Source organism: Podarcis erhardii (genome assembly GCF_964252035.2).
Source record: "Podarcis erhardii genome assembly, chromosome: 17".
In the NCBI taxonomy this organism is placed as follows: domain Eukaryota; kingdom Metazoa; phylum Chordata; class Lepidosauria; order Squamata; family Lacertidae; genus Podarcis; species Podarcis erhardii.
The window spans coordinates 22,688,917-22,711,228 of NC_138515.1; the positions used below are offsets into that span (position 1 = coordinate 22,688,917).

Sequence of the window (22,312 nt, forward strand, 5' to 3'; positions counted from 1 at the left end):
ATAAATCCTCTTAAGATTAACTATGCAGTTCTGAGACCCACGCGGTATATATGGCCTCGGTCCACTATACCTGAAGGATAGTCTCCACCCTCATCGTTCTGCCCAGACACTGAGGTCCAGCTCCGAGGGCCTTCTGGCAGTTCCCTCGTTGCAAGAAGCCAAGTTACATGGAACCAGGCAGAGGGCCTTCTCGGTAGAGGCACCCACCCTGTGGAATGCCTTCCCACAAGATGTCAAAGAGAAAAACAACTACCAGACTTTTAGAAGACATCTGAAGGCAGCCCTGTTTAGGGAAGCTTTTAATGTTTAATAGACTATTGTATTTTAATATTCTGTTGGAAGCCACCCAGAGTGGGGAAACCCAGCCAGATGGACGGAGTATACATAATAGGTAAAGGTACCCCTGCCCGTCAGGGCCAGTCGTGACCGACTCTAGGGTTGCGCGCTCATCTTGCTCAAGAGGCCGGGAGCTGGCACCGTCCGAAGACACTTCCGGGTCACATGGCCAGCGTGACGAAGGTGCTTTGGCGAGCCAGCACCAGCGCAGCACACGGAAACGCCGTTTACCTCCCTGCTATAAGCGGTACCTATTTATCTACTTGCACTTAGGGGTGCTTTCGAACTGCTAGGTGGGCAGGAGCTGGGACCGAACGACGGGAGCTCACCCCGCCGCGGGGATTCGAACTGCTGACCTTACGATCAGCAAGTCCTAGGCACTGAGGTTTTACCCACAGCGCCACCCGCGTCCTTATACATAATTCCCTTTATCCCAGAATTTGGTCCAAAGTAACTTTAATAGTATATTATAATAAATTGTTATTATTATTATAATATACTCTTAAAGTTACTTTACTGAGATAAAGGGAATTAACATTTCCCCCATAACATTGTTTCATCGATTCATATTAAAGTCAGCTGCTACAGGGAGATGTATGCCAGTATCTCAGTGGCAATTCTTCTGATACAGGGGCACCCATAGAATCATAGAACTGTAGAGTTGGGTGGGGCCCTGAGAGTTATCTAGTCCAACTCCCTGCAATGCAGGAATCTCACAATTGCCACCACTCAAGAAGCACAAGGCCTCTCCCCCCAGTCCATTAATATTGCCAGCATCACCAATATCCTTCTCTACTCCGCCCCTCCATAGAGACTCCCCCACTCCCAACCCCACCCCAATATCAACCCAGATAACACTAATTCATGGGTAGGCAAACTAAGGCCTGGGGACCGGATCCGGCCCAATCACCTTCTAAATCTGGCCCGCGGATGGTCTGGGAATCAGTGTGTTTTTACATGAATGCTTTTATTTAAAATGCATCTCTGGGTTATTTGTGGGGCATAGGAATTCGTTCTTTTTTTCCTTCAAAATATAGTCCGGCCCCCCACAAGTCTGAGGGACAGTGGACTGGCCCCCTGCTGAAAAAGTTTGCTGACCCCTGCACTAATTCATCCTCTCCACTCCCCGCTCCCCAATCACTCCAACAACCCACACTCTCAGCCCCACTCTCGAAGGTCTCTACCCATAGCATAAAAAGAACCACACAAACAAAAAATTGACACACACACCCCACCAACCTCTCCTTCACAACACAAAAGCAGCATACAAAACCAGCAGGTAAAAGGAAAGGAAAACAAAGAAAGAAACCCATACCAACTAAATCCATACCCCCCAAGCTCAATAAAACAATAGACGAGCGCACTCCTGCACACCCCTGGCATGTGATCTCAATACATTTGGGGATGCAGCTCTTAGTCTGAAATTCCCCACCCCCACCCCTGCTCCAAAAGGTGCGGGAGAAAGAGGATATTGCCTGCAACATTGAAAGCTTGTTTGCAACATTTTTTGAAAGGGTTTGCAAGTGAAATCATAACTAAGCTGCAGTGAAAAACAGTGATTAAGGCAGTCTTACCCTCGGTAGATAATGAAGTAGGAAAACAGAACCATTGGTCATTTAAAAAGGCAGATTAAATATTCTCACAGATATAGAGTAGGGAAGGGATCCAGCATCTTGGAATACGAAAAACAGTTCTTCCCGCTTCCTAAATTATCCAGCTAATTTCTTTTCACAGCAGGAAACAAAGAAGGGAGGGGGAAATGAGAGCTACTGTTGTGAAAATATAGAAGAACTCAGCAGTTGTGGGGGAATACGAAAGCACCTTTTGTGGCAATTGATAATATCATTAAAGTCTTTTACGAGAGGAGGAGAAGCAAAGCAATCATATAGCAAAAAGGATTTCAAGGAGCAGATTTTCTTTCTCACCCTACTGAAGAGAACTGTGCTTATAACTTATAACAGTGCTTATAACTGGGTGGAAAATTACATTTCTCTTCATTTCTAGGAGGCTGCTTAGTCCTGACAACACAACACTAAAGTCATAGAAAAGTAGGGTGGCCACATATCCTAAATTACAGAGGACAGTCCTCTTATTTGCTGGGCAGTCTGGTCCAAGGTCCAATGTTTTCAATCCCAGAGCGGGAACAAGGCAATGAAACTAAACAGAGAAAAACAATATGTGAAAATTACGAATTCATATAAACATCCAATAAACAGCAAACTCAACCATTCTATTATGAGGTAAACAAGCAAAACTACAATGACAGAAATTATCATTTCCAATTTAGCCAAATACCTAGGGGGAAACAAGCACAAGACATTTAAGCAGATTGAAACAGATTAAGCAGCTACTGGTTTTAACCACGGTTCCCATCCTGTTATTCACTCTCACACAACCCTCCATGTAGACAAGCGAGAGGCATCATCAGAGCCCATAGACACAGTCCAGTCAGGCAAAAGCACTTGGGGCCTGAAGCAGAGCCACTGCAGATGTGGCCAGTGGGAGGTTTCAAGTATTAGAGGTTCCAGTCCACACACTTGGGCTGCGCAAATACTTTTGTTAGGTAGGACCTCTTTTAAACTGTTTAGCATCTTTCTCTCCTGGAAGTGGTGAACAATGACAAAGTTGTTGTTTTAAAGATGACTCACAAACTCTGTGAAGCCTCGGTCCAGAGATTTTATTCCAGGACTGGGTAAAAGCATTACGGCAGCAAATATATTTTCGACTGTTAAAATAAACAGCAATTAACAGTACACTTTCAAACAAAAGTCTTTCTTCTTCTCTCTCTTTCTTTCTTTTTAATTACAATTTTGTATTTCAAACATACAAATAAATACATAGATAACAAATACATACTTTGGTACCTTCTATATAAATCAAATAATGGCAGACTTAAAAACCTTACTTCTCAACGTATATAAAAAGAAAAGAAAAAAGGAAACAAAAAACCAAACAAAGACAGTGACAAAAACAAAAGCAAATTCAGTACGTTTCTTATGTTAGATACAATGTAATATGATTCAGTCCTATAATGGCTTTTCTCATATATGATACCTTTCCTTATGGATTGAATCTCTTTACATACTTTAATTGTCGTGGACTTCCATCTACCTTGTAACAGTTTATTTTACTTTACTACATTCCCCCCCCCCCCCGTGTTTAATGTTTTCTCCTCATCTTGGTATGAGGAAGCGATGTATCTCTGTTTACGGAATTATTCCAAACACAACCACATTTTAGATATGGGGGCTTGTTTCATTCAATAATTACTGAAGTCTTTCTTATCTGCCACATGTCGTAAATTACAGAAAACAGTCCTTCAGCAGATTTTACAAGCAACACACTTCGGACAGACGTTTGCTATCAGGCATCTGCAAAATAGGAAGCCGGGTGATCATCTTCTTATTGCCACTTCCAGCTGATGCTAATTAAGCTCAGAGTGCCACTCCCATATATAAAGGGAAACTCTCTGGAACCTTCTAGAAACTCTCTACAGTGTTGCCCCGCAAGACGAACGCCTCACAAGACGGAAAACCCGCTAGACGAAAGGGTTTTCCATTTTGGAGGCGCTTTGCAAAACGAATTTCCCTATGGGCTTGCTTCGCAAGACGAAAATGTCTTGCGAGTTCCTGCGGGGTTTTTTCCCTTTTCCCCCCCTTTTCCTAAGCCCTAAGCCACTTATCAGCTGATCCGCTGATAAGCCGCTTATCAGCTGATCCGCTAAAAGCCGCTAAACCGCTAATAGCGCTAATCTGCTAAGCTGTCAATGGGCTTGCTTCGCAAGACGAAAAAAACGCTATACGAAGAGCCTCACGGAACGGATTAATTTCGTCTTGCAAGGCACCACTGTACTTGTTTCTGGCAGAATGATTCTCTAACATCAAGGGCCGTGTTGGGCCCTAACATCAAGGGCCGTGTTGGGAAGACTGGGGGGCCACACTGATCCCCTGAGCATGAGGTTACCTATCCCTGATGTACCATTTGGTGCCTAGTTTATATATCTGAATATCTATCACAGGCTGCTGGTGTACTGTGAATGGGAGAAGGGGGTAGCTAAAATTTCCTGTTCTTTCTCAAGCACCAAAATGTCTTCAGCCAACCTTGGCCACAGCAGGACTGGCTTGCCATATTTTGAAGCAAAGTGGTCTAAATGGTGGGTTGCGAGTGCAGGAGGGCCCATACACACATTATGAAGTGAAATACCACACATTATTAAGCTTTTTAAAGTCCAGAGCCTAAAATTGATCAGACCATTGAATTAAGTGGTCTCCAAAATGGGGCGGGTGGGAAGCAACAACAGCAAATTTTGGCAACTGGTCTTGCTTCAGATGTTTCGAAATACTACTGAGAAATCTCAAGATATATTACCTCACTAAACCAAATGCTTGTGTCAGTTGGCATCGTGTGAGGAATGGTTTCCTCCCTCCACAATTCCAAGAAAAGTGAAAATGGCCATTAAGTTAAAATGCCTTTCAGAGCAGAAGACAGATTTAATAGTTTTTTATGGGCCATTTGTACAGCGAAATGTCACCAGTCAGCACACCATGGCTCTCGGGGACACTGTCAGGACATTTTGCAAAAAAATGTTTGGGGAAAGGGCAGCACTTTAACTTTTGTGCTGCGACGTCAAAGCTGCTAACGCCGATTCTGCTATGCAAAACAAAATTTAAAAGACCACAGACAATTAAATGGAAAGTCATTATGCTTTGCCGAGCACAATGCAAAATTATTGGACGCTGACAAATTATTGAACCCTGAATTAAATTATGAAATGTGCAAAGTGTTGCCAGAAGAATTTAGAAAATAAAATATATAGTTTTGCCAGGATGTAGCAGGCCAGCACGTAATCAGAGTAGCCCCAGCTTTGCAATGAGAATCGCCAACCTTTTGGGACCAGTGGGAACATTCGTAATTTTGAAAAAGTGTATGGTGCCAGTCACGAAATGGCTGCCACTGGGAGGGTAGGGGCATAATACAAAATGGCTCCTGTGGGGGCACGTAGCAGAGGCTGAGCAAGTACAAACAGGAACCAAGCTGGAAGAACAGTCAGTCAGTAGGGCTAGGTGGTACCTGGTTTTCAGCATCACAATATATCACCAGCTAAATATCACAATATACTGATATATATCATAATGTCTGAAATAAGGACGGAGCTATATAGAGGCGTTGGCTGGCCTCGCGTTTTTCCCCACGTTGTGATTTTTGCTTAGCACACACACATATCATGATTCACGATATATTGCCAGGTCAAAAATTATGAAACCGATATCACAATACAGTGGTACCTCGGGTTAAGAACTTAATTTGTTCCGGACGTCCGTTCTTAACTTGAAACTGTTCTTAACCTGAGGTATCACTTTAGCTAATGGGGCCTCCCGCTGCCGCCATGCCGCCGGAGCACGATTTCTGTTCTCATCCTGAAGCAAAGTTCTTAACCCGAGGTACTATTTCTGGGTTAGCGGAGTCTGTACCGTGAAGCGTATGTAACCTGAAGCGTCTGTAACCCGAGGTACCACTGTATGAACTTCAAACCAGTTTTGGACGATATATCAACCAGACAGAGGGCCTTCTCAGTAGTGGCGCCTGCCCTGTGGAATGCCCTCCCATCAGATGTCAAGGAGACTAACAGAAGAGATCGTAAAGGAAAAAAGAGAAATTATATGAACAAGATATGATGTGGAAACACCAAGATAAGACTGGATAGAATTATGAACTTTGTCTGGACTGATTGGGACTGATTTGGACATTAACGCAGTAATAAGAAGATGATCTGAATCCCCCTTTGGATCTTGAAGTATGGGTTCCCCCAACAAAATTTAAAAATTTGGCTTTGTAATTTGGAATTTATGCGATGTGATTTAATTTGTTGTGATTGGCCAGTTAATAAAAAATATTTTTTTAAAAAAGGAAATGAACAACTATCTGACTTTTAGAAGACATCTAAAGGCAGCCCTGTTTAGGGAAGTTTTTAATGTTTGATGTTTTATTGTCTTTTTAATATTCTGTTGGGAGCTGCCCAGATAGGAGGGGTATAAATTATTATTATTGTTGTTGTTGTTGTTGTTGTTGTTGTTGTTGTTGTTGTTATCATCATCATCGCCCAGCCCTCTCAGCCAGTCTCTCATGTGCTGGGAATTTTGAGGGGCTATTTTCTGAGACTTCCTCACAGGCACTGTGGAAGGTTTTGGCAAGAGCATTGGCGCCTGTGAATGCCACATTGGTGTGCCCTGCATATTGTGACAGAGACACCGAACTGAAAGTAGACATGTGCAGATGTTGAACTGGAGGAAAGAAGAAACGTGTTCCCTTTCCTCCTCCTGCCCCTCACCAAGTTTTCCCCTTCCTTCCAACAGTCTTGTTCACTGAGTATATATATCTTGGAGGAATTTTCTTCTCGTATAAGTGAATGGCCGCCACTCGTGGCTAAAAGGTAAAAAAGTAATCACTGTAATTGAGGGCAGTGCTGCCCCAGACTATGGTTTTCTGTCAATAAAAATCTTGGAAGTGAGCCAGGATGGAATGGCCTCTGGAGGGTAATCTCCGTGGCTTTCTCTGTGACACCACAGGAGTCGCTTTGGGCTGCTTGGCCTTTGAGGCTTTCCCTTCCCCCCCTCCAGATTTACAGTTTTATGATCCCATGAAACGGCAAACCCTGAGAGATCAGGCACTACGTTGGGGATTTTATTCTCAGGCTAAGTGCAGTATTCAATTCAGAGAGTTATTAGGAAGGGCAGTGTTCCTCCCCCCTCCCCCCCCCCATTTTATGAAGGATCAGGGTTTTTAACTGAATGAAAATGTGCTGAGGGCGACAGTGTGTACAAGGAAGAATCGGTGTTCGAATATGACTGAAATGGCTTTTATGTACACTCCGCCTTCCTTTGTCCAATATTTTGGCATTCGTGATCTGATTGCCCATTATAAAATACATCTGAACACAATGCGGTGCACTGGCTAAGGTGTTGGGAGTAGGACCTGCCTCACAGGGTTGTTGTGCGGGTCAGATTAGTAGGGAGACAACCATACATCATTTCTTGAAGGAAAGGTTGGATTTCAATGTACTGATAAAATAAATTTAAAAATACAGGGCAGATGCATTTAAATACAGTGGTACCTCAGGTTAAGTACTTAATTCGTTCCGGAGGTCCGTACTTAACCTGAAACTGTTCTTAACCTGAAGCACCACTTTAGCTAATGGAGCCTCCTGCTGCTGCTGTGCCGCCGGAGCACGATTTCTGTTCTCTTCCTGAAGCAAAGTTCTTAACCTGAAGCACTATTTCTGGGTTAGCGGAGTCTGTAACCTGAAGAGTATGTAACCTGAAGTGTATGTAACCCGAGGTACCACTGTAGTAGCTTTTGACACCCCATGGAACTTGTGTGATAGCCTGGTCATCTTCGGCCCTCCTGTGGAATGGAAAAACATTACAGATTGTTGGAGAGGTATATTAGGGGGGAAAAGGGTGCATAAAAATGATATACAAGAATGTATTACTGTATATCAAGAAAACTGCTTGTAAAAATATGAGCATTTGGCAGACTTGCATACAAAAAAATGTGTATATTCTGAGAAATGGTTGCTGAAATGCTAATGAATTTGCACAAGACCATTATTATTATTATTATTATTATTATTATTATTATTATTATTTTAAATGCAAACTGGTGTGGAAATGAGGTAAACCTGATCTTATGACTGGAAAAAGGAGAAGCAAAAAACTGACAGATTTGTCTGTTTCTGGGTAGAATCAGTGGGTTTCCAAGCATGAAGTAAGGTAGAAGTATTCACATTTCAAATTTAATGCAGGGATGGATATAGTTGCTCCAGTCATTTTGGATTCACTGGAAGCACTCGGGAGCCCTAATTTGATAAGATAAAGAGAGTTGTTACCTGAAGGTTTTAGCAGTATGGTAGGGCTTATTAGCAGGAATATATATGTTTTCAAGGAGGCTTCAAAACTGTCTCGGGGGGGGGGGAGTTTATGTAATTGCAGGGGAGCAAGCCTCAAATTTAAAACAAGTGGCAAATTGTGATAAGCTATTAAAGTTAATTGTGAGTGGAAATGAAACTGTAAAATATTACAAGGCACAAGAGATTGTAGTGGCACTGGAAGATTTGAGAAAACTAATGAGAGGAGGATTCAGACACATTATTGCGTGCATCAGCTAATGAGCTGATAGAAATAATGCAGAAGGCCTCTGCCTGTGGCCAAATTGTGTTGACTGTACACATGTGCAGGGATTGGGGTCAACCATGGAATCAAAGAATTGCAGAGTTGGAAGGGACCCCAAGGGTCATAAAGTCCAACCCACTAAAGCATCCACGGCAGATGACCATCCAACCTCTTCTTACAAAACCTCTAAGGAAGGAGAGTCCAAGGGAGACCATTCCACTGTTGAACAGCTCTTGCTGTCAGAAAGTTTTTCCTGATGTTCAGTTGGAATCTCCTTTCTTGTAACTTGAAGCCATCGGTCCAAGTCCTACCCTCCAGAGCAGGAGAAAAGCTTGTTCCCTCTTCCACATGGCGGCCCTTGAAGTATTTGAAGATGACCATCATATCTCCTCAATCTCCTCTTTCCCAAGCTAAACACACCCAGCTCCTACAACCTCATGAGGCTTGGTTTCCAGACCCTTGATAATCTTGGTTGCCCTCCTCTGCACATGTTCTAAACAAATGTCCCCAATGTCCCAGCCCTGTCACTATCCCCTGGGGCAGGAGTGGAGAACTTCCAGATGTTGAACTCCACTTCTCATCAGACCCAGCCAGCAGGGTCAATAGTTTGGGATTATGGGAGATGCAGCCCCAGCAACTTATGGAGGGGGGGCATAGGTTGCTCACCCCTGCTATAAAGACTGACACAATCGTGCCAGCCAGTTGCATCTGTTTCTACTCTGGATGTGCTTTGAGACATGCCAAGAGTGACACAAGTGCAAGGTGAGAGCCCATCAATCAGAGTTAGGGAACCTGTGGCCCTCCAAATGTGATGGATCTCCAACTCCTATCATCCCATTTGCCATATTAGCTGGTGGTGACAAAATGTGGAGTCTAGCAACATCCAGACAGCCACAGGTTCCCCATGTCTACTCTATTCTGTGCATTCAAATGTAAATGGAGTAAAGCTGGAGCCCTTTCATGGGAGGTCTATTGAACTCCATGGAAGTATCCAACTTGATATACCCATCGATGCAAAGATTCCTGGTTGCACAATCTGCTCCAGGAGATTGGGGAGACCCCAGAACAAATTTAAGAAGAAGAAGAAGAAAAGAGGAGTTTGGAATTGATATCCTGCCTTTCACTCCCCTTAAGGACTCTCAAAGCGGCTAACATTCTCCTTTCCCTTCCTCCCCCACAACAAACACTCTGTGAGGTGAGTGGGGCTGAGAGACTTCAGAGAAGTGTGACTAGCCCAAGGTCACCCAGCAGCTGCATGTGGAGGAGCGGGGACGTGAACCCGGTTCACCAGATTATGAGTCCACTGCTCTTAACCACTACACCACACTGGCTCTCACTGTGGGATTCACTTAAGGGGTTCATGGGGGAATGAGCAGTGTTAGAAACTCAGATATATAAAGTAGACACCAAATGGCTCCTTAAACCAGTCACCAAAACGGAATGTTTAGTTGCCATTTTGGGGTCAGACAGCTTGAAAGTCATATTTTCCAATATAGTAGTACCTTGGCTGTTGAACAGCTTGGCTCCCAAACAAATCGGCTCTCGATCGTCGCAAACACAGAAATGAGTTTTCTGGTTTGCAAACGTTTTTTGGAAGCCAAACTTCTGACGAGGCTCCTGCAGCTTCCAATTGAGTGCAGAAAGCTCCTGCAGCCAATCGGAAGCTGTGCCTTGGTTTTTGAACGGTTCTGGGAGTCAAACAGACTCCCGGAACAGATTAAGTTTGACAGCCAAGGTAGCACTGTACAACTTTTTGGTTCCTGAAATTCATTCTGATTGTGCAGATAAAATATAATGGATAGAATTCTACAGCACATGTTGCTAGTGTGTGAAAATAGTCAAGAGCGGGCGTCTTCACTTGGTTGCAAGTGGCCGACAGCCAGGTGCAAAATGCACCAGGTGAATTTTGATCACTGGGGGGGGGGGGAGCCCTGTTCTCAACTGTAAATCCTGACACTGATGGGATGCATTACTTAATGCTATTTTGCATACAACCCACTGGGAGCAACTTCCTATATAGGATTGCACGGTTGTTAATCATTCCCTTTATTCAAAGATGGGGTGGGGAGAGAGACTTCTAAAATAAAATTATGACCAACAGGGCATATTTGTTCTCAAGCAGCCTTAACATCATAACAAGGAGAAGAAGAAATAATAAACCCCATGCTGGTGTAGTTTTAACCTAAAGCAACTGAAATGCATCCCCAGCTCTGATTTTCATTTTAATGCAATTCAACTGTGACATATTCATGTAGATTTTATGAGGGTGCGGGGAAATATTTTGCTGTTCCTCCTGCTTGTTTAACATTGCAGGCCATTTCTGTGTCAATGTTGGCTGTGGCTTGGATAGAACAGGAATGCCCCCTGCTGACAAACCTTGTGCGTTCTATGTTACAGAAGAACTATATAAACAAGGCAGAATTACTCTGATAATAGGTTGCTCCAAAAACAAGAAATCACTTAACTTGTTCCTCTGCAAGGCTTTACAAAAGCACTCACCATTGTGGCATTTTCATCAGATCAATTTTTTTCTACAGGCAGAACTTTACAGACCCTCCAAGTATTTTCCAGGGAGAGTCCCAGATTTACAGAAACTGCCCCAGTTTCTGATCTGATCACAGAATGTCCCACTTTTCCTTAAGACGTCCCTATTTCCATCAGAGAAAAGTTGGAGAGTATGGCAGGATGTCCTAATTTAATCTGAGGGTATGGAGTTATGCGACCCCCAAACCAAGGATATAAGTACATAACCTTTAGAAGACATCTGAAGGCAGCCCTGTATAGTCCCTCTATAGTGTTGTGTTGTGTTGTGTTATGTTTTATATATATATATAGGAAGCTATCCTGAGTGGCTGGGCAACACAGTTATATGGGTGGAATATTATTATTATTATTAAACAGGACACCCCTATTTTCATCAAGGAAATGTTGGAGGGCATGCTTTTAGCTGTGCAATGGAATATTCCTTACGGTGTCTTCTGCCCTAAATATGTCCCGGGGGTTCCCCCAACCCAATTTTGGGGTATGCCAGGGGCACATAGGGGGAGAAGGGAGTGGGAACTTCCACTTCACAGAAACCTTGCACTAGCAGAACTGTTTAGCAGGATATGGCCCCAATTTACTTCTGAGTAGACACACGGTTGCCACCACCTTTCACCTTCCCAGCTGAGGGAATACTTTGGGTTGCTATGCAGAATAATAAAGCCAGCCGTGGGGAGAAGATTAAATGAAATCCTAGCCCTTCTTGGGGAAATTGGCGGAGGGGGGAAAAAGTACACAGCAAACAGAATGGCATTTTTCGAACAGTATTGTTTGTCTGGTGATGGGGGTGGGATGCAACAAAACCTTAATGCCCCCTGCTGCTTAAGCCTCATCAGATCTGCTTTAGGTTTAAGTAGAAACATGGATAACTGGAGCTCGAGGGTTAGATTGATGCTCTGCACTTAAACTCTGCTTTCACGTTTGAAAAGCCGGGGAGGGAATATAAACTCCGCAACGTGGCTGTAGCATAACAGCACTGAAGATACATTTTAGAGCAGCAGTGGGGAACTGGACTCAGCCAACAGGCCTGATTCTTCTCTCTCCCATCCCAGGGTTGGGGCTGCCCATCTGTCAATCACCTGAGGGAGGCGGGTGGTGCTGTAGTCTAAACCACTGAGACTCTTGGGCTTGGTGATCAGAAGGTTGGCGGTTCGAATCCCTGCGACAAGGTGAGCTCCTGTTGCTCTGTCCCAGCTCCTGCCAACCTAGCAGTTCGAAAGAAAGTAGATAAATAGGTACCGCTGTGGCGGGAAGGTAAACGGCATTTCCATGCGCTCTGGTTTCTGTCATGGTGTTCCGTTGTGCCAGAAGCGGTTTAGTCATGCTGGCCACATGACCCGGAAATCTGTCTGTGGACTAACACCGGCTCCCTCAGCCTGAAAGCGAGATGAGCGCTGCAGCCCTACAGTCACCTTTGACTGGACTTAATCACCCAGCGGTCCTTTACCTTACCTTTACCTTACTGTTAAGTTGTGGGTGAACATATCAGACAACACAGCGATTCTTCAGACAGCTTTTGTTTATTCACAGGCCAGAACTGAACTGAAATGAAGGGTTCAACCAACCTGCTTAGATAGAGCTCAACTACAAAGCAACAGTAACAACTTTCTGTAACTATCCAATCACTGAACGTCACTTTCAATTCCTTATTTGCATATGCAGACCTGAGTGAAAACTAACTACAGTATCCGCCTGTTGGCCCAGGGTGAGGACCTCAGTACACAACACTTACAATCATCTGACATCACAATGACATCAGGTGCTTTTTTGTTCTTTTGGCCATGCAGGTGACACTATGAGCACTGAGCTACGCAAACACTGGCGATCAGCTGTGCTTAATTCGAAGGGCCTTTCCCCCAAAAAACTTCCCTTTTCATGAGGGAGTGACATTTGTGGTTCTGGGATGAACATGAAGGTGGTCGAAGGGATCCCCCAAAACAGCTGGGTGGGAAAGCCTACCCCTACCCACCTCAGCACAGATCCATTCACCTCAAAGGTTCTTGGCAGAAAGAGTCCACCTTGTCTTTCTCCCTCCCCCTAAATCAGCACTTGCACAAATCATTAAAGCATCTTAATGAAGAGTTTGTTCACTGTGTCAACTTGCAGAGGGAGAGAGAGAAGGTGCGTCTCCAGAAGTAGATGTAGATTTTGTGATAAATGTTCTCTTAAGAATTTTGGACATTTTTTTGAGTAGTGTTAATTTTCCTGGAAATGACCATCATAACTTGATGTTAAAAGGCATTGCCATAATATTTCTTTGTTGGGGGAAAAAATGAGTGTTTAAAATATGTATGTTTTAAAGTGCCTTGAAACATGTCCTACGTCTCCTCCTGGTTCAGGCTGTTCTCAAAGTCCCTCTATGCAAAACTCCACAGATCCCTGCACATGCTTGAAGTCATTTATTTTGTTCTATTTTAGATTCCTTCAAAATAAAGTAAAAGCAAAACATGATGTTAAGCAATAGCAGTCTAATGTACAGAAATGTGCTTTTGTGAGCTTCCGGGAAAGAAGGTCTCTATTGCTTCTAAAAATGAAGAGACAATTCCAACAAGCATTTTTACCATGTCCAATTGTAACAAAAATTGAAATACTTAACTTTTAACTTAGGTCCATTTTAAAGGCTGCTACCTTTTAGCTTTATCTAGTTTCATTAAACTTTACTGCAATTGATTACAATAGCTTGTAATAGCTGGGGGTGTCTGTGGCTGCAACATCTGAGTGTTCAAATTTTCTTCCGCAAGAGGGCAGTGCAGTTCCTACCTACATTTTTGTTTTACTAGATTTTTAAGAGCAGGATCCTCCCTGCAGGCGGGGGCAGGGGAACGTCTCGCTCCCATTCATGTGGGGAGCTGTTTGTGCAAAAAGAACCTACACTTGAGGAAACAAAAATGTATAGTTTCTGCTTGTAGATCTGATAGTAAAAAGATGAGTTTGGAAACGTGGTGGCAAGAATATTAGCTAACAGAGAGAGTGAAACAAAAGAAAGCCTTGAATCAGTTTCTGCTCCTGAGCTGATGAGCATATTATCTGAAATGGATGCGCAGCTGGCCACGGAATCTCCCTTTCTCAGACTGAAGGCCTTTGCCCCTCTTTGGTGAACTTTGTGGGATCCTGAAGCTGTTCAGAGGCACTGAGATTCCCTAGAAAGTTGTATTATTTGGCTGTTTGATACATAGGTTCAAGATAGGCAGTTCTGCTGCCGGTTGATGAGAAAAGCAGCAACAGCTTGACATGGCATCCTCCTGCACCTTTTAACAGCACCTCGATCTGCATGGAGGCATTTGATCTGCATGGGTATTAGGCCTGGGGTCTGGCAGGGCAGGTGTTGGTGATGGGGTGAGAAGATAGAATCCAGCCTCCTTAGCCAGGGATGGAGGTTCTCAGGCATGGGGGACAGTTGCAGTCCTCCAGGCCTCTCTGCCTGGTCTTTGGGAGCCTCCCTAGACTTCCCTAGTCACCAGCCCTGCTTTGCCCTGTCCTGAAGTAGTTTTGTCGGACTGGAATGTGTCCTTGATCTCTTATAACGCCTCTTTCTTGCCTGAATGGATGACAGAAAGAGAGTGGTGTGTGTGTGTGTGTGTGTGTGTGTGTGTGTGTGTGTGTAAAAGCTAGCGTACTGTACAAAGGTTACATCCACATTCCTTCCTCTTTTCCCTCTGGCCCTGCCTACCACTTGCATGTGGCCCCTTGGAAGTTGCCTAGAAAGGAATGTAGACCCTGGGCTGATAAATGCCTCCCCTCCTCTGCTCTTGTTAGCCCTACACACAGAGGACCTGAATGAATCTGGCTGTTATATGGCACTGAAGATGGAAATATACTGAGAGCAAATGAAAGCTGGGGAGAGAGAGGAGGTGGGGAGAAGATAGCAAAGGATGCTTCGGTGTGACACACAGCCCCAGTCCTCCTCTGTTTGAAACTGCCTCCTTGGCTGCATCAGGAAATCTTGTCTGGCTTTCTTTTGCATCAGGGTGAGAAGCAGAGTGGGAGCTGCATCTGTGCATCTATTTTGCAGGGGACTAAAGAGAAGCTCCAGCCTGGCTTCTTTTAGCTGTCACGAAGTCTGCCCTGTTCCATTTGCTTTGATCCATCAGTGCCGGCGACCACCACCACGTGCCTTTTTAAAAAAATTATTTTGGGGACAAAAGTGGGCGCCAAAGCTCCTGCCCTCTTGCGAGGCACACGCTGTGTGCCCCCCTGCTTTGAATAGAGACTTTCAACCAGGGTTGGGGGGAGTTACGCAGAGATTTATGTAACAGATGTTCCCCGGAGTGGAAGACACTCTTTCGAAGCACCCGCTCTCTGATGTTGGAATTTGCCGTCGGGATTTGTGGCAATGATGGAGGTCGGCTGTTTGAGCGCAGCTCGGAGGCACGACCGCTGAGCAGCCGCTAAATGTCTCTGTGTAACTACCATGCTGTATTTTCAGCTCGTCATTATGGCTGGGACTGTCCTGCTCGCCTACTACTTTGAGTGCACAGACACTTTCCAAGTGCACGTCCAAGGCTTCTTTTGCCAAGATGGAGACCTGATGAAACCTTACCCGGGAACGGAGGACGAAAGCTTCATACCCCCTCTTGTCCTCTACTGTGTGCTGGCCGCGACCCCAACAGCAATTGTAAGTAGATCCTATAAAATTGGAAACCATCACTTTTTCGTTCTGGTTTGTGGCAGGGAAAGAAAAAAGGCTGGGAGGGCTTGTTCTCTACTCTGACCAAAGTCTAATTCTAATTGGAACCAAGTCAATTCTAATTGATGGGGATTTGGCTGGGAAGAGGCTAAAGCTGGGCCAATTAATACGATCCACAATGGTCATTAATTACCCTCATTTATCACCTGCACTCAGTTACATGTTTAAGACAAAGCTCGGTACCCTGTGATGCCTAAACAAGGGCAACAGCCGTGTGCATCTCATTTGACAGATGATTGCAAATGTTTGGTTGGAGCAAAGCACCAGGGTGTAAATTATTGACACTGAAGTCACTCATAGAACACTGGATTTGAATGAAACAGAGCAAGAGAGACTGCGGAGTGCATGAGAGTCTAAATGGACTGCTAGATGCAAAGCAGGTTGCTTTAATAAGAATTTCCAGCTGCTGAATGAGTTTGGAGAAAGGCTCTGCTCTTTTCACACATCAGATTTCAGTTTTAGCTATTCTTCTCCCACAAAACATTTTAAACCTGCCACAAACCCAGGAAAGCCGTTCTCAAGGAGCGAGAACACTGGAAGGGCTCTTATTACACTCTTTTCAGTGCAAAGCTCTTTTGTGCTCTAAAATCAAACAGAACCAGCCGCTAGCTTAATTAAAAACCAGGTCAAAATGAGTTGCCACAGGCAGACTTGTCTTGTCTTCTCTCCTCACCCACCCCCACAACTGACTTCCCCCCTACTTCTTCACATAAGGGAAGCTGGACTTTTTTCTTCTGTTTCCCTCTCGCTCTAATCCTCCTGCCATGCACTTTAGTCACTCTCAGCATTTTGCCCAGCAAAGTTCATAATATGGCTGGATAAAAGGTTTGTTTACACCGGTGCCTCTTCAAACATTCCTTTCCTTTCCTTTCCTATTAGCTCATTGCAAATGTGGCCGCATAGCAGAACTTGCAGAGGATGCCTTTTCACAAAAAGGCTTTTGCACCAAACCTAGATGAGGTATATTAAAAGCACTCAGTTAGTCCCCACATACATCCACTTAGGGGACAGGTAGCCAACATTGTGCCCTCCATATCCTCTTAAATCCCCACCTCCCATCATTCCTGACTATTGGCCATGCTGTCTAGAGCCAGTAGGAACTGGGGTCCAATAACATTGGGAGAGCATCATGTTGGCTCCATCTGGTTTAGGGTATATGGGCGTATAGAATCATAGAATTGTAGGGTTGGTGCTGCAGAAACACACTCACCACATTGCATGCATATATATTAGGTATGTATGCATCTAAGTAGCTGGGTTGTCATGATGATGCCCACAGCATGCAAGGGGTCCCCTGCTCCCCCCACCCCCAGTACAGAACTAAATACATTTCTGCACAGGGATCTACTCCCTCCATCTAAATCAGGATTTCCCAAACTTTGGGTCTCCAGCTACAACTCCCCACATCCCTAGCTAGCAGGACCAGTGGTCAGGGATGATGGAAATTGTAGTCCAAAAACAGCTGGAGACCCAAGTTTGGGAAATCCTGGTCTAAATGAAGGGGGAAGCATGTGCAGGAAGGAGCCTTGTGCATACGTGTCTTAAGTTCTGGAGCAATTGCCTGCAAATCCCAAGGCCACAAACGGCAGGGTCCAAATTCAAGCGAAGCCATGGGAGCAGAGAGAGGATCAGTGCGGGCATTTTGTCTGCTTTAAAAAAACAAAAATAACATTATCCATCCCACGTGCCTTTTATCAATGCAGGAGAGGAAACAGCCAGAGGCAAGCAGAGTTTTGTCTGTAAAATGGCAAGCATGGAAAGCCTTGTGCACTTCCTGCCCCTCCCCCTCTCTTCTTGCTCCTCCAATAAAATTTGTAGCCTTCCCTTCTACAAGGGTCTGGAACCCATTTTTTTAAAGTTTTAGGGCTGGTTTCCTTTCTGGACAACCATCTGTGAGTCACATGCCACTGGTGGGTGGGCGGAGCCAGAAGCAAAAGTGGGCGGAGCATGTAATGTCAATTTAACCTTTGCACAGTAGGCTCCTTTTCTACATCTCTCTATTCACTATGCAGGCAAGCAAGAGGAAGCATCAGAATTGGAGGGCACATTCCAGCCAGACAAAAGCACTCAGGATACAAAGCAGGGCCAGGGAGGGCTCTGTGGCTTGAGGTATCCTAGCCCTGCCCCACTGAATGACTGCATCAAATTAAGAACAGAAACCAGGAAGTGCTTTACTTGTCTCCCATGCCTCATCCTTTTTAGCCTTCAGTCTTTTATGCGCATAAGGAGACCCACAACATCTTGCTAGACAAGGGTTCATTGGATTAGCATACCCTCCAGCATACCACTGATCACATTTGGGATGCTCAGTTTTGGTCCAGAGCTCTGGGACAAGCCAGTTGGCTCACGTCAGAGCGCTGAATCAAAAAAAGCCAGGTCATTCCAGCATGTCCCCACTCAAATCAGGATGGTTGAGGGGTATGCAGAAGGAACACTCACACAGACTCTCCAGAAAATGTTAAGGGACCTCACCGTCCCACAGAAGCACACTGCATTCCACAGGTTATGTGCAGTACAAATCCATACACATTCAGAAGTATGTTCCACTGAGTTCAGTGGGACTTACGCCTAGGATTGCAGCCTCCGAGAAGAAATCTTCATTCATGCGCTTCATTAGCTCCTTGGAGGAAGGCTTGGGGTATAAAAATGATAAACCAACATCCTTCTAACTCAGAGGTAGACAATCTAAAGCCCGGGGGCTGGATGTGGCCCAATTGCCTTCTCAATCCGGTCCGCAGACGGTCCAGGAGTCAGCGTGTTTTTACATGAGTAAAATGTGCCCTCTGTAAAGTGCATCTCTGGGTTATTTGTGGGGCATAGGAATTCGTTCATTTCCCCCCCAAAAAATATAGTCCGGCCCCCCACAAGGTCTGAAGGTCAGTGGACCAGCCCCCTGCTGAAAAAGTTTGCTGACCCCTGTTCTAACTGCTGGCCACTCACTTATCTTTAGGAGACGGAGAACCGCCATTCTAGTGTTTGGCAGCATGCTACCAATAAGGGCAGATTGAATTCACCACAACAAATCCTCTTAGGCAAGCAGAGCCATTAGTCTTTGATTTGGATACACAAAACCAGAAGCAGTCTTGCTGGGAAAAGCCCAAAGAAGTGTGTTGATCATGGTTTGTGGATTAATCTGAAGGGATTGAGTGTCTGCTGACCCCCTTCCTCTTAAGTAGAGGGGGAGGGGGAAATCAGCCTCAGAATTTCAAGGCTGGGACTGAGGGATAGAGAAAGGAGCCAACCTTCTCCTCAGAACAGCAAAAATACTCTTGTTTTCCCTGAGCAAAGTTGCTCCTCCATAGACCTGCTTTTAATGCGCTTCCCATACTCCTGCCAAGTTGACAGTGGTCAGTCAGATATTGAAAGCCCAGTGAGAAAAGCTTCATGTTAACAGTTAACAGGCAGAATCTCCAACAGTTCCCTGTGCTCTGGAGAATGAAGAAAAGAACAAAGAACTTTAGGATTGGGAGTCAGGAACCAGCGGTCTCCCAAGTCAAACCCAACCCTTTCAATGGTGCTAGATATCCCCACACCAGGTACCAGCCCTGTTGGGATCAGGTAGCGAAATTTCACAGAAAACACAGGACCATGGTCAAAACAATTTTGGTTAAGGATCTGGCCACGAGAAAATTAGGTCTTGGGGAATTAAAGTAGATGGTGCCCATTGGTTTGTTTGTTTTACATGTCAAGTGGAAGCTGAGTTCTGATCTTTACATCCAAAGAAAATGCAGCTTTGGCAATAGGTTTGGGTAACATGTCATTTCACCCTTGAACTCCAGTAATAAACAGCCTTGGCTTCCATGACTGCCATATTTCCCTTCTGTGGTTTTTACCTGTCCCTACCCACCTCCTGTTCGCAGATTTTTATTGGAGAGATATCCATGTACTTCATCAAGTCAACCAGAGAAAGCCTGATTGTCCAGGAGAAAACCATTTTGACAGGAGAATGCTGTTACCTGAATCCGTTACTTCGGAGAATTATTCGATTTATAGGTAAGCCATGATCAGTGCCTTGCAAATTAAAATACTGAAGTGACAGGCAGGGTGTTGAAACCATATCCCAGGAGATCTTAGTCGCATAGCTTTTGAGATTTTAGCAAACATTGGCCACCACCCTTTTGAGTATATATTTCCAACCATGAGGCTAGAAGTTGCTTTTCTCCATCTCAAAGCAAAAGCTGTTGAATTCTGCAGCCAGCATCACATTCCACTGCTTTTCTGCTCTGCATAATACAGCCCCCTGTGTGTATCCCAATCGGCTGCTCATAATGTTTCCTGGGAAACAATGCTAATATCTATCAAATTTCCACCTAAATAGTATTGCTGATGCTTTATTAATTTTCATCTCTGGCATTTTTCTTCCTTTCCAAGTTTAATTTAATATTGATACCACAACTTTGCAACACTTAGCTCCAAGTAACACAGGGAATTCTGATGTGAATAAACATCCTCTGTCATTTGCTCACCAGAGACCCAATAAGATTAATTGCTTAGAAACTGGTATTAAAAAGCGAGATCCAGCTTCTGTTGCCGTTGAAGAGTATTTTGGTCTGTCACTTTCAATCAACATATTGTCCCACATCTTTAAGAAACTGGCTTGATATATTGATTTGCAGGTTGCCCTTAACCATGGTTTCCCAGTTCAGGAAACTGTGGCTGAACAACCCATACTGAAGCTGGGTGCAAAAGGTGGGCAGGGGCAAGGAGGGAGCAAATCAATTCCAATTTGTTAAACTGTGATTTGTTGGACTGCGTTATTACATCTTAACTGAGCCAAAGTGTATTTGGAACAATGTAAGTATAATCATTAGATCAAAGTTCATCCTAGTTTAGTGGGCTTGTAAAGTGGTCTTTGGCAGAGCAGACATAGGTGAATGGCAAATGTGCTAATTCAGTGTTTCCCAAACATTTCTCCCCACAGACCACTTGAAATAAGGGTGTGCAAAAGCGTAGTAAAATTTGCGTGTGTTGCTCCGCCTACTTTTCCTCTGGCTCTGCCCACCTTGGCAGGTTGCCCAAAAAGGAATGTGCCCAGGTTGAAAAGGGTTCCCTATCCCTGCTATGTAATAATTGTATAAGAACTGGATTTTCCAAGCCCAATAACAGCATTTAGCATGTATATTAAGACATCTAAGCCAGTGTTCCCAATCAGGGGTTCGGGGACCCCTGGGGGTCTGCAGAATGCACCCAGTGCATCTGCAGCCCCATCCTTTGCCTCCCCCACAACTTTTTTTTTTTTTTGCCATTTTTGCACGGTAATATCTGTTTTTAGTATACATTAAATCCTTTGCTTATTAGGGGCTACCCCACATTTTGTTCAGAAAATTGCTTTGCAGAGGTAACTACCATAGAGTTATCATAATTTTCAAAAGTAGGGGGTCCTTGGCTTGGCTTTTGAAAAATAGGGGGTCCTCAGTAATTAGCTAATTGGGAACCGCTGATCCAAGCCATTCTGAGTAATTCACGCCCATTACATCAGTCATCCTTAAAAGAGCTCTGTAGGATAGGCTAGCTTGATCATCCCCATACTGCAGATGGAGACTGAGACTACAGGAATGGCAGCTTACGTAAGGCCCTCTTGCAAGTGTATGGTTCAGATGAGATTTGAACTCAGGCCATCTTGCCTCCCAGCTCACACTCATAGTTGCTACTGCTTAAAACATTTCTTAGTCCCCTATTGGAATTTAAGGCACTGTCTGGGAGACTGCTGGGGGCAGGGCGGGGACAGAGTCTAGGTATCTTTAGTTTTTTTTTTTTAAAAAAAAAAATACCCTTGAACTTTAGAAAGCCTCTGGGTTGTATTGATGGAGTAATAATGTGCCATTAACAGAGACCAAGAGGACAGCCCTCAGCACCATTCTGCTGCTCCAGCACATTCTGCAATAAACCAATCAAATATTATTGCCTGCAGGACCAGTGGTAAAAGCGCTTAGGCTGAAATGCTTGTTTTTGGCTATCATTTAGGTGGTTCTCAGCAGCCTTTGTTTTTAATTAGCGTTTGTCCCTAAGCGTTTCCTCTCCACCCCCACCCACCCCCATGGAACACTGGGTTGGTTGGAGTTTCTAAATCCTAGATTGACTTCCTTTGTAACATTTTTGCAGTTTGCCTATGTGTGCCAGCTTCTGCAGTGATTCCGTCATTGCTAGATGCATACATCCAAAACCATTTCCTGCATATGGATCCTCGATATTACCTGCCCAGAGATACGGACAGACATGAATTGGAGTCCTTGGGAATGTCGGAAAAGTGTGAAAGTCCCGTCTCCCTGTTAATGTCAGGGAGCAGACTCAGAGCTCAGATTGTTCACAAAGCAGAAAAAGAGAGTGAAACACTTGGCTAACTTACATTTACAGTGGTACCTCGGGTTACATACGCTTCAGGTTACATAAGCTTCAGGTTACAGACTCCGCTAACCCAGAAATAGTGCTTCAGGCTAAGAACTTTGCTTCAGGATGAGAACAGAAATCGTGCTCCGGTGGCGCGGCAGAAGCAGGAGGTCCCATTAGCTAAAGTGGTGCTTCAGGTTAAGAATAGTTTCAGGTTAAGAACGGACCTTCAGAATGAATTAAGTACTTAACC

At 44.5% G+C, this 22,312-nt stretch overlaps 1 protein-coding gene across 3 annotated transcripts in view; it reads left to right on the forward strand.

Moving 5' to 3' along the window:
* The window catches only part of PLPPR1 (phospholipid phosphatase related 1), a 110,572-nt gene that overhangs the window by 74,145 nt on the left and 14,115 nt on the right, over positions 1-22,312 (forward strand). For 2 of the 3 annotated variants that reach the window (XM_081845501.1, XM_081845502.1), the window contains exons 3-4: positions 15,472-15,660; positions 19,593-19,725. In XM_081845501.1, the coding sequence (XP_081701627.1) occupies positions 15,472-15,660; positions 19,593-19,725 (322 nt within the window). Of the gene's footprint in view, positions 1-6,743; positions 6,767-15,471; positions 15,661-19,592; positions 19,726-22,312 lie in introns of those variants that run through there. The other variant, XM_081845503.1, reaches the window with a different exon arrangement.